Source organism: Corticium candelabrum, chromosome 8, assembly GCF_963422355.1.
Source record: "Corticium candelabrum chromosome 8, ooCorCand1.1, whole genome shotgun sequence".
In the NCBI taxonomy this organism is placed as follows: Eukaryota; Metazoa; Porifera; class Homoscleromorpha; order Homosclerophorida; family Plakinidae; genus Corticium; species Corticium candelabrum.
The window spans coordinates 5721588-5734831 of record NC_085092.1 but is presented as its reverse complement, the minus strand read 5'-3'; the positions used below and the strand labels follow the sequence as shown (position 1 = coordinate 5734831).

The 13244-nt window shown below is 43.7% G+C and overlaps 2 protein-coding genes across 2 annotated transcripts; both read right to left on the bottom strand.

Moving 5' to 3' along the window:
* Positions 1–1399: 1399 nt before the first annotated feature.
* Positions 1400–3282, bottom strand: LOC134183577 (cholesterol 24-hydroxylase-like). Its single transcript, XM_062651161.1, has one exon. The coding sequence runs from the start codon at positions 3110–3112 to the stop codon at positions 1610–1612; it is 1503 nt and encodes a 500-aa protein (XP_062507145.1). The 5' UTR covers positions 3113–3282; the 3' UTR covers positions 1400–1609.
* A 6061-nt stretch (positions 3283–9343) lies between these two features.
* On the bottom strand, positions 9344–11077 carry LOC134182940 (cholesterol 24-hydroxylase-like). The gene has a single exon (XM_062650382.1). It carries the CDS (start codon positions 11040–11042, stop codon positions 9540–9542), a length of 1503 nt encoding a protein of 500 aa, XP_062506366.1. The 5' UTR covers positions 11043–11077; the 3' UTR covers positions 9344–9539.
* Between the last annotated feature and the right edge of the window lie 2167 nt (positions 11078–13244).

Below are 13244 nucleotides of genomic sequence, written 5' to 3'. Positions count from 1 at the left end.
GGAAGACGACACCATTAGTCATTCACTACATCAAGCCATCCATCCCAACTACCACGTGCACCTATCCAGTTTGAAAACTAAAATAAAATTACAGCGAAAGCTAACAGACAGTCTGCTCAGGTCTGAAGTCAGTGAAAGGATTGACTCAGCTACTTGTCCAAAAGAAGTATCGCGTTTGAGGTGAATTCAAGGAAGAGGGCGGGAGCATGGCTACATGCCATCCCAAACTCACAAAGGTTTGCACTAAAACCAAAAGAATTTCAGTTGGCGACCATTTTGAGACTGGGATTGCCCGTAGACTCCTCAAAATGGATTACAAGATGCGATTGCAGAAAAGACCTAGATTCTGAGGGATACCATCTCATGACATGTAAGACTGGAGGAGGTCCTGTCTGGACCCATAATACCATTGTAGGTGTTTGGTCCGAATGTTTGAGCCAGTTACACGTAAACCACAAGAAAGAGACCAGAGAAAGGTACTGTGATTGCGAGGATCGACCTGACATAGCGATCATGGATCCAGTAACCGGAACAGACGTCGAACTAGATGTGTCTTTGGCCCACCCATGGTGTGCCGATATCTTGTCAAGAGCAGCCCGATCGCGAGAAGACGGCGCAGCAGCGGTAAGAAGGGAAGAGGAGAGTCGAGAAGTACCAGTCGAAGGTCCTGCCTGGTGGATTATGTCTCAACTTCGTGCCTCTAGTTATGGAACACTTCGGTCGTTGGGAGAGACAAGCACAATCATTCCTGTCTCGATTATCTCAACTAAGGAAAAACATCGACCTTGGTAACAGTGACCAAGATTTCAAGTGCTACTGGAGAAGAAAATTCGCTGTAGCTCTCCAAAGGTGCAACGCAAAAGTTCTCATCCAGAAGACGAACCGCTCACGAAGCAAAGAAAATGACATTAGTGACATATATAGTGTCCAATTGCATGCAACCTACGTTGATAATTTTTTAGAGACCAGTGTGGGTCTAATTGATATATAACGGATTTTCGTATCTATAGCGTGTAATAGTTCATACGTATGAAATATAAAGATTTGACAGACAGACAGACAGACAGATAGACATTCAGAACATCATTCATTAGAATTTTAGTAGTATTCGATCGGTATGTCTTAGTAGATGGACATTTAGCTTAGCAGTTTTCCTTATAGTGTTCTTGTAAAATTTTGCTTTTTGTGCTCAACAGTGAAAGAAGACAGACAGACAGACAGACAGAAAGACAAACAGACAAACAGACAGACAAGACAGTCATCTGCCGTGCCCAAGAAGGGTCATACCGTGGCGTGTTTTCGCCGTGGCGTATTTTTATGTAGTGTGCATTGTAGTTTAACCAGTTTTCATGTATGTACTAGATGTAATGGACAAGTAGATTAGCTATTGCTTTGGTGCTATAGTTCATTTATCAAAAATATATGTATTGACTGACAGACAGACCGCTCTCCTATATATAAAGAGATGAACCATACTGCAATGTGTTGTACTCTGTCTGACTATCACTCAAGTGCAGATCATTCTTACTACAAGCTGCTATCTAGGAATTACTAGACAAATTCTAGTCAAAACAACTAAGTCATCAGTCCAGTTCTTTCATGACAGAGACTAGCACAAACCAGTCTCCTTTACCAATCTTCGTTTGATCTTGCATTTCACAGGATCCTTAAAAATTATAAGTGATGCCTTTGGTTCGTACATATCGTATTCCTTGCTTTGTTGCTCCAACTGAAAGGTGAACGTTTGAAAGAGACGAGCAATGATCACTGTCATCTCATGCTCAGCCAATGAACGTCCGAGACAAGCACGTATTCCACAACCAAATGAAAGAGTTGCAGAAGGATCATTGAGAGAATAGAACCGATTGGGATCGAATTTCATTGGATCTTGCCACAGCTTATCGCTGAGATGCATAGCAAAGCAACTGATGTGAACTTCGCAACCAACAGGTATAGCATAACCAGCAACTGTCAGAGCAGACGTACTTGCTCGTGAGAAAACAGGAACTGTGCTGTGACGTCGAAGAGTCTCTTTCAAGACACAATCGAGATAGTGGAGAGATTGGATGTCTGTCGCGGATACAAATGGCTTGCCCTCGAGCACTCGATCCACTTCCTCTACAACCTGCTTCTCGACTTCTGGATGTCTAAGTATCTCTCTTAGACAATTACTCATTGTAACAGGTGTAGTGAGAGCAGTGCCAATATAAATCTCCAGCAACATGTCAATCACCACTTCAAAGTCATATTCTCCTATTACCTTCAGTGCACAACTCAGAAAATCCTTCCAATCGTGGCTGTTTGTTTCTGAGGTTTCCTTCTGCCTCTTCACTACATACTTTGCGACTTCACCTCGAAGGAATGCACAGGTCTCTTTTGCCTGTTGCCATTTACCTCTATAGATGGGAAGATACCGAGTTAGTGGATCAAACACCATATCTCTATAAAGTGCAAAAGCAGTTTCTAGAGCTTGGTCTAAAGACTTCATTTCCACAATCGTTTCAATGTCAACACCGAATGTGATGCTACCACCAATTGCCGACGTAATGAGACGAATGGTATCTTTCATGCCGAGGGCTTCTTCTTTGTCCTTCTCCTTATCAATGTGCATTATGAACTTGTCTACCAACTGATTCACTAACACAACCAAATCACGCACGTTCTTCGTACTGTAGACCGGCGCAAACGCTTTCTGGCGTTTCAACCAAACGTTCACATCAGTTTCACTGTCCATGAAATTGCCAAGAAACCTGTGACCGTATAGCGACCGCATTGCAAGAAAAATGTCGGATTTCACGAGACTCTTGTCATTCACCACTTCACGCATTGCTTTCGGATCATCCAGGCTTACGACTACATACGGACTATGAAGGAAGAAGAGAACAAAGACTTCTCCGTGTTTCTTTGAATATTCCATCATAATCTCGTCAAAAGCAAGTCCGCCTCTCATTTTCCTATCAACGGAAGACGCATGACCCAACCAGAAGTTGTCCAGAGGAGGAAAGGGAATATGCGAATATTGACGTCTGCGGCTGGCGAGGAGAAGAGCCAGTACAGCCACAGTAGCAACCAGAGCAGCGGTAACCACTCCAATAATTGTGAAGACGACCATCTAGCGTAGTGTGCTGATCTGCTAGACAGTGGAGATTGAACCTATACGCCGTGTTCACGCTACTATTCGAACTGCGTGTGTTCGCTCCTACTTAGCGTTCACCGCTTTGTAGCTGATACTTACACCAATCGAAAGCTTGTGATAAGACGATTTCAGATCAGTTGCTTCCAAAGCAGATTGGCTGTTCTGTACAATAGAATTAAACAAAGTATGCACGGCATTAACCCTTCGGCTTTCGGTCGTAGGTGTAATTAATTAGTCTGTTCTAGACGTACTATTTGCATCAGTTGCGCACAGTGTGCAATTAGTTCAAAGCCACCGCTAATAGCAACCGCTAATTCTATTTTAATCATCACCGTCATCGGAGCACTCGCTGACAAAGACTTCATCGAAAGAGTCATCTTCTCCTCGTCTCAATTCGATGACTACACGTTCAACGGCTTCTTCTACAACTCCATCGGCAACCCTCTAAAGTCTACGGAACTACCTCTCGTCCAAATGAAGACCCGGATAAGCCCTATCCTTCTCTAATGCCAAGTCCCGTATAACAGGATCTGGCGAAGTCCCTACTTCACGGGTGACGAACACTCTCAGTAGAGCCTTCCTTCACCAGTTGCTGTCGTTGGTAGTGAAAGGAAGTCTAGAGGCATCGATTTGACAATGTAGGGCGTGTGTCAGACTGCTTGACTTCGTGGAAAGACGGCGAAAGTTGGGGTGATTTGTCGCTGTGGCGACCGTAGCGCCTTCCTTTGTCAATTTTGTCCACGGAAAGGCCCCGGCCAGCAACCCAATGTTGATCACCCTACGGTAGCATATACCTTTGTCGACTGTTTGAAGGAGTTCGAGCTCGACTCTTCTCTTCTAGTGCACAGAATAGGATGAGGAACATGGCTAATAGCGACCGGAAGTTTGTGGTTTTCAAGTCGTCGTTATTGCCCGGTGATTCATCGTTTTCAAGGTATTCATATTTTTTTGAATTTGGTAGGCACTATAGCATGCCGTCGTGGCGTTGTAAGGTGCTTGGTGGTGATTTCAGGTACTTGTGGGATAATTTATTGAGGCTTGTCAACGCGTTACGGTGTGGGAGCCCAACTTTTGAGCCTCCCCTGCCTTTTTTGTCCAAGGGTCAGAAGACTAGTTAGGGCTCTCAGACTCTTAGTGCTGTTCAGATGTAAATCTTTTGTTTACCGCTAGTCTTTTAGAATCCTCGTCCTCGGGTAGTGTATAGAGTACTTAGCAATATCTGCATTTCGCCTTGCATGCCAATTGTTGTAGGCGGGGCATACACAAGTTAGTGCTAAGCTTTACCAGGTGCATTCTGTGCCATTGTTGCACGTGGGAACGCTGGCAATTGCGAATCGTGTGTACTCCGAGTCGTCTTCAGTGGCTGCTTGGTCTGTTTGACACACTGTAAACACTACAGCGGCGGTGTAAATAATTTCACTGTTTGATTGTATACAGGTATCCTCCTGTCCATCTCCATTGCTTGTCGAGGAGTTGGTCTCACAGCGCTCTTGATTTGTTTGAGGCATTTAATGACTTGAAAGTGGTGTGGCTCGTTGTGCGTGTAGCGGCCGTTTTTTCTCCTTATTTTTGAGAATGAGCAGGGAAAGTTCCGGTTTCACTCCACCGTCAAAAAAGGGTAGGAAATCTTTGCTTTGCGCTGGCCATGTGTGCGGATCTTGCCAGGTGTGGTTCCATCTATTACAGCTTTACAGCAGCACATATGTAGAGCCCAGTATGTAGTTCGTTTAGCATATGAGAGTCCCTCGCATACATCCAGTTTTGCTGACTGTCATGACTGTGGATGGCTTTTTAGTGAAAATGATGTAATATGTGTTGTCTGGGATACTGCTCATGGAGTCAAGACTGCTAGCATGGTCGAGATGAACTACCACTGTAGCTGTCGCACTGGTTGTGTTGGAAGTAGGGGAGGCTGCAAGAGCTGTTTTCAAAACTGCCAACCTTGCACCATCCGTTGTAGATGCAGAGGCAACTGTCAGAATCCCCACAACAGAAATGGTGTGTGTACTCGCTGTAGGGCTAGAGTACATGATAGAATTAGTGTACTGGTGTGGGCTAATGAGACACTTATTACACGTCCAAGTTATTCAAACCAGGACCCACAGTTGCTGGATGTTGTTGATGCTGATGACAAGTCGAGTAGTGAGACTGGCACAGACTGTGAGGATGAGGAGGTGAAAATTGAGGGAGATTTCACTGGGCAGCCAAATAGATTACCCGAGGTGTTGCCATCCTACAGTCATTTAGCACACAGTGTGAGTGACCTTTATCATGAAGGAAGCTCCACTGAAGAAGACTAGATGTTGATGGTGAGAAACTGTCATCCTGTCTGTGTACAAAAATTTACATTACTTGGGGGGTCAGTCAAGGTTAGGTAACTTGTAGGTACGTAATGTAAGATATTGTGTGTAATCAACTAAAATTAATCAAACATAATTATGCCTCGGTGCTCATGTGCAGTGGAGGTGCACAGTAGTCTACTGGAGGGGGTGCACGATGGATTTAACAACAAAATGACTCACACGTGTAAGAAGTGATGTTTTCTTGGATTTTGATTCATGAATTCAAAGATAAAGCTTTATCTCTTAGTTATGGGTGATTTCTCATTGCACATGTGCAGTAAACGTATACTGTAATCTGCCCCATGTGTTTGCCCTACTGAACTTTGATTCAGTAGGGCAAACAAATGCAAAAAACTCCTACCCCTAATGCAAAAAACCCTACCCTTGATGCAAAAAACCCTACCCCTAATGCAAAAAACCCCTAATGCAAAAAGCCCCTACCCCTAATGCAAAAACCCCTACCTCTAATGCAAAAACTTTTCCCCTAATGCAAAAACTCTTACCCCTAATGCAAAAGACCCCTAATGCAAAATCCCCTAATGCAAAAAACCCCTAATGCAAAAAACCCCTACCCCTAATGCAAAAACTTTTCCCCTAATGCAAAAACTCCTACCCCTAATGCAAAAGACCCCTAATGCAAAAGACCCCTAATGCAAAATCCCCTAATGTAAAAAACCCCTACCCCTAATGCAAAAACTTTTCCCCTAATGCAAAAACTCCTACCCCTAATGCAAAAGACCCCTAATGCAAAATCCCCTAATGCAAAAAATCCCTACCCCTAATGCAAAAACTTTTCCCCTAATGCAAAAACTCCTACCCCTAATGCAAAAAAACCCTACCCCTAATGCAAAAAACCCCTAATGCAAAAAAACCCTAATGCAAAAAACCTGACCCCTAATGCTAAAAAACCCTACCCCTAATGCTAAAAACCCTACCCCTAATGCTAAAAAACCCTACCCCTAATGCTAAAAACCCTACCCCTAATGCTAATGCAAAAATCTCTACCCATAATGCAAAAATCCCTACCCCTAATGCTAAAAACCCCTACCCCTAATGCAAAAATCTCTACCCATAATGCAAAAATCCCTATCCCTAATGCTAAAAACGCCTACCCCTAATGCTAAAAATCCCTAATGCTAAAAACCCCTACCCCTAATGCTAAAAACCTCTACCCCTAATGCAAAAATCTCTACCCATAATGCAAAAATCCCTACCCCTAATGCTAAAAACCCCTAATGCTAAAAACCCCTACCCCTAATGCAAAAACCCCTACCCCTAATGCTAAAAACCCCTACCCCTAATACATAAATCCCTACCCCTAATACATAAATCCCTACCCCTAATGCAAAAAACCCCTAATGCAAAAAATCCTACCACTAATGCTAAAAACCTACCCCTAATGTAGCCTCGCAAGCCAGGCTCTTCCGCGCAGTCGCTGAGCTAACCGCACGTGAATCACACGAGGATGAGGAGCTTTTACCGGAATTGCTCCAGCGCGAGAAGAGCCTGGTCGCTTTCGAGAACGTCATAGTGACGTGGGACCCCCGATCCGGTTTCATAGCCTGATAAAGCTAATTCTATTAGGTAAGCATGTAGGTACGAAAGTTGAGAACACGCGACATCGCTTCACGCACTTGCTTGTTTTTGCACAAAGTACGTAGTTGACATTATCGTTCGCTTCTAGTACGTATGTAGACAGCTCAGCCATGTAATATTCTGCAGTGTCACCACTCCATTTCAGCATTCAGTTTCGCCAACAGCACACCGCCGAATCTAGATCTGCAGCGCGGCAGTTTGAGAAATGAACTCATTGTACGCGGTTAGTGTATACATGTAGCAGTCAGAGTTCGTGCATTGAAACAAGTCGTACGTAGTACACGTGCAACTACGAGTCAACTCTACACTTCCTGAACATGGTAGGTCCACTGCACTGATGTTTTCCCATGCCTACATGTTTCTACTTCACCGTGAGGAGAGTCAATATCGTACGAAAGTGCTGCTTGCTGAGTCGAAAGTACCGTCACATAGACTGCGTTAGCAATACACGCCAATCTGATCATGACGTGGAGAGGTTAACAAGCTCTAGGCCACTGTTTTCATGAACCATTGAGTGAAACTGGACCGGCAGTTCTCACACCATTTCCCCCACAGACCATAGATGTCAGAGTAGACGCGCAAGAGTGGTGAACAGTTCTACGTCTGTTTCAATTCGCGCAAACCTGCAGATGAGTTCAGTAGAAAGAAACGTTGCTGGAGGGTGTAGGTTCAGCGGACCAGTCCCATGTAGGCCATTCCTACGCTCATTATTCACCAGCACTTTGTCCATCAACAGCTTCACTGGATTTCGTGTTCACGCGCTCTCCGCGGAGGGCTACCTCTCTGCTTCGTGTATCAGCGCAATTACAGTGACGAGCTCTTTAGGAAATCGAATTAGCCTTATGCAAGCCATGAAACCGGATCGGGGGTCTCACGTCACTATGACGTTTTCGAAAGCGACCAGGCTCTTCTCGCGCTGGAGCAATTCCGGTAAAAGCTCCTCCTCCTCGTGTGATTCACGTGCGGTTAGCTACTGCGCTGAAGAGCCTGGCTTGCGAGGCTACCCCTAATGTAAAAAACCCTTACACCTAGTGCGTGGTTATTCTTATTTTGGCACGTATCACGCGCCATACTTCAAAGGTGCAACGTAAAGTTCTCATCCAGAAGATGAACCGCCCATGAAGAAAGAAAATGACATTAGTGAGATATATAGTGTCCAATTGCATGCAACCTAAGTTGATAACTTTTTAGAGATCAGTGTGGGTCTAATTGATATATAACGGACTTTCGTATCTATAGCTTGTAATAGTTCATATGTATGAAATATAAAGATTTGACAGACAGACAGACAGACAGGCAGACAGATAGACATTCAGAACATCATTCATTAGAATTTTAGTAGTATTCGATCGGTATGTCTTAGTAGATGGACATTTACCTTAGCAGTTTCCTTATAGTGTTCTTGTAAAATTTTGCTTTTTGTGCTCAATAGTGAAAGAAGACAGACAGACAGACAGACAGACCTGTTGTAGCCTTAAGTGTTTGTTGTTGATTTAGAGGAACTTTACTTAGAGACTAGCTTTAAAGCTCTTGATGGAAATTTCTTTGGATTTGAAAAATATATGTATTTGACAGACAGACAGACAGACAGACAGACAGACAGACAGACAGACAGATTTGTTTTATTGTCATCAAACGTCACTACTTACAACACTTGCTGCAGTACTAAAAGTTCTACTTTCCTACTGTTCTTCGTTTTAATTAATGAATAGAACTATGAATGGCTTTGTCCATCTCTAGCTTGTCTTGTCCATCCAAACAATTCAATGAAAGCCTAGATAGCTTTCTTAAAACAACTCTACTGTTACATTTCTGAATAATCACAGAAAATCTTCTTCTCCAATAGCTTCTAAACGCTGCTTCATTTTTCCTTCCCAGCATGTCTTTGGACTTCTTTGCAAGTTCATTTAAAAATTCCTCTGCTTTGGGTCCCCAACGACCAAAGTGTTCGAACACCAGAGGGGTAACAAAAGGCTTAGAACCATCTGGTAGATAGACAGACAGGCAGGCAGGCAGACAGACAGACAGACAGACTTTGACAGACAGACAGACAGACAGACAGACAGACAGAACAGACAGACAGACAGACAAACAGACAAACAGACAGACAAGACAGTCATCTGCCGTGCCCAAGAAGGGTCATACCGTGGCGTGTTTTCACCGTGGCGTATTTTTATACAATGTGCATTGTAGTTTAACCAGTTTTCATGTATGTACTAGATGTAATGGACAAGTAGATTAGCTACTGCTTTGGTGCTATAGTTCATTTATCAAAAATATATGTATTGACTGACAGACAGACCGCTCTCCTATATATAAAGAGATGAACCATACTGCAGTGTTGTACTCTGCCTGACTATCACTCAAGTGCAGATCATTCTTACTACAAGCTGCTATCTAGGAATTACTAGACAAATTCTAGTCAAAACAACTAAGTCATCAGTCCAGTTCTTTCATGACAGAGACTAGCACAAACCAGTCTCCTTTACCAATCTTCGTTTGATCTTGCATTTCACAGGATCCCTAAGAATCATGACTGATGCCTTTGGGTCGTACATGTCGTATTCCTTGCTTTGTTGCTCCAACTGAAAGGTGAACGTTTGAAAGAGACGAGCAATGATCACTGTCATCTCATGCTCAGCCAATGAACGTCCGAGACAAGCACGTATTCCACAACCAAATGAAAGAGTTGCAGAAGGATCATTGAGAGAATAGAACCGATTGGGATCGAATTTCATTGGATCATGCCACAACTTATCATTGAGATGCATAGCGAAGCAACTGATGTGGACGTCGCAACCAACAGGTATAGCATAACCAGCAACTGTCAGAGCAGACGTGCTTGCTCGTGAGAAAGTAGAAACTGTGCTGTGACGTCGAAGAGTCTCTTTCAAGACACAATCGAGATAGTGAAGAGACTGGACGTCGGTTGCAGATACAAATGGCTTGCCCTCGAGCACTCGATCCACTTCCTCTACAACCTGCTTCTCGACTTCTGGATGTCTAAGTATCTCTCTTAGACAATTACTCATTGTAGCAGGTGTAGTGAGAGCAGTGCCAATATAAATCTCCAGCAACATGTCAATCACCACTTCAAAGTCATATTCTCCTATTACCTTCAGCGCAAAACTCAGAAAATCCTTCCAATCGTGGCTGTTTGTTTCTGAGGTTTCCTTCTGCCTCTTCACTACATACTTTGCGACTTCACCTCGAAGGAATGCACAGGTCTCTTTTGCCTGTTGCCATTTACCTCTATAGATGGGAAGATACCGAGTTAGTGGATCAAACACCATATCTCTATAAAGTGCAAAAGCAGTTTCTAGAGCTTGGTCTAAAGACTTCATTTCCACAATCGTTTCAATGTCAACACCGAATGTGATGCTACCACCAATTGCCGAGGTAATGAGACGAATGGTATCTTTCATGCCGAGGGCTTCTTCTTTGTCCTTCTCCTTATCAATGTGCATTATGAACTTGTCTACCAACTGATTCACTAACACAACCAACTCACGCACGTTCTTCGTACTGTAGACTGGCGCAAACGCTTTCTGGCGTTTCAACCAAACATTCACATCAGTTTCACCGTCTATGAAATTCCCACAAAACCTGTGACCGTATATCGACCGCATTGCAAGATAAATGTCGGATTTCACGAGACTCTTGTCATTCACCACTTCACGCATTGCTTTCGGATCATCTAGGCTTACGACTACATACGGACTATGAAGGAAGAAGAGAACAAAGACTTCACCATGTTTCTTTGAATATTCCATCATAATCTCGTCAATAGCAAGTCCGCCTCTCAGTTTCCTATCAACGGAAGACGCATGACCCAACCAGAAGTTGTCCAGAGGAGGAAGGGGAATATGCGAATATTGACGTCTGCGGCTAGCAAGGAGAAGAGCCAGTACAGCCACAGTAGCAACCAGAGCAGCGGTAACCACTCCAATAATTGTGAAAACAACCATATAGATTAGTGTAGTGTGCTCTTGCAGACAGGAGACGGTGTAGCAGCGGATTAGATCCGCTCTGCCAAATAGGTCCGCTCGTTAGCGCACTTGTACGTGTGCCGGAAGACATAAATATTATTTCTGTACCGACTCTACCTCGGATCTCTGCAATCTTTTATTCGCAGGTTTGGTCCAGCGCAGTAGCTAACGCACTGCATCTTTCAGGCTGCAATCATTCACGGATGATGATGACAACGACGACGACTTTGATACACCGGACTGTGATAGGGTTCGATGTGTCTGTTGATTGGCCGAGACATGGAACGTTGCAACTGAAAGCCCCAATGGAATCGCAGGCGGTTTCTATTCAGGATGAGGTTATAGCGACCAGATGATACAAACAGAACATTTTGGGGAAAAAGTGTGTATGTGTGTGCGTGTGCGTGTGCGTGTGCGTGTGCGTGTGCGTGTGCGTGTGCGTGTGCGTGTGCGTGTGCGTGTGTGTGTGTGTGTGTGTGTGTGTGTGTGTGTGTGTGTGTGTGTGTGTGTGTGTGTGTGTTGAGACGAGAGAGACCGTAGCACATCTCATTTCTGGTTGTGAAGCACGGACGCTGTAGAAATCGACATGATGGTGTTGTGTAAGTAAATCTACTTCGTCAGTTTGGTCTACAGTTTGATCATCCACAGTATGATTTTCTCCAGAGAGAGTCCAAGAGAACGACAAAGTGAAGATATTGCGGGATTTTCCAATACAAACAGAATGAAAAGTACAATTTAACCGACCAGATATCGTTAGATGGAGCAAACAAAACAAGAAAGCATGATTTATTGATCCATCTGTTCCTCATGACTCAAAATGTTTAATTAAATAATAATAAGAGGTGCTCGGTTCATTCCCACCTGTGCGAGCGAGCACGTACCTTACTTGTTTGCGAGTACAGTAAGTGAGCAATATTTTCATGGTGAGGTTAGCATACGGTGTTGACTTTCATTACATTAGCTAATTATTAGCCAAGAACAGCATTAGCTGTCAGTTAGTACAACAACTCAGACGCTATATAAGTTAAAACGCTGCTTTAGTACGCCTAATTCAATATTGTCGCCATAGCAATAATCACAGAGTGACGTCACATAACGTGAAGTGTCAAATTTTACACCCATCAAGGAAAACAAATGATTATTCAAAATGATCAATTTGTAACAGTTGTCCCCTGGGTGTAGGGGTGGTGCAACACAGTCACCTAAGTGAGCATAGTTTCATCTCAAGTGATGACATCACATGACGTAAAATATTTTATATTTATGGTCTTTCAAACTAGCAAAGAATGATTAGAGAAGTACACTCGGCTGGTATCACAGTACATGGCGCTAAGACATGTGTACTTACATTTTAGAAGTACGAACGCTCATGAATTTGACACCATTGAAAATCGCTCATGTGGTGGTTACGTCTACCTTATTTACACGGCTATCATTTAGGGTGTCGTAATGAGGTGACACCTGAGCCGCCAGAGCCAAAGCAAACATTAATGTGGGAAAACATGCACATGCAATTGTACACTAGGTGTCTCTGTTCGCTCTGACTCTAGATACCGTTAACAAAAATGAGTAGAGACGCACTACAATTTTAGCGTACTTACAGATCAGTCGCTTCGTCTGACAAACAGACCTTGTCGTGGACAATGCATGTTCCCCTTCGCTAATTCCCGTCGAGCGCCAAATTCTGTTGAAGACGACATCAGTGATTTTGCAACAACACCGCAGCCGCTCAGCCACGTACACCGAAGTAGTGAGTCCGGGAGTTCTCAAATACCGTTTTTAAAAATACCTTTTTGTATTGCAGAGATCTAGAAAAACACCCGGCCATCTCTCTCGCTTGGGATTACATGCAAGCAATGGTAGTCAAATATTTTGTGGTCTCTAGCATCTTCCCCCGTTAAGGGCATACACCTCCCTAGGCGCCCGAGACGGACGAAGTTCTGAGAAAGGAAAGTTGCGCCCTATTATTCAAATAGCTTCTACAGTCACTAGGTGCATGTACACCAATACAAGCTCTCTAGACGTCTACGCGGCGAGAGAAAGTACCCTGTCACACCACAACGTGCAAGAATGTGAAAGTAAAAGTGCCTCTAATAACTCTTGCCCTACCAATCATGAAATCGCTTCGAAAACATCCAAACTACATTATCAGTAATCACATCCGGGATATGCATCAGAGGA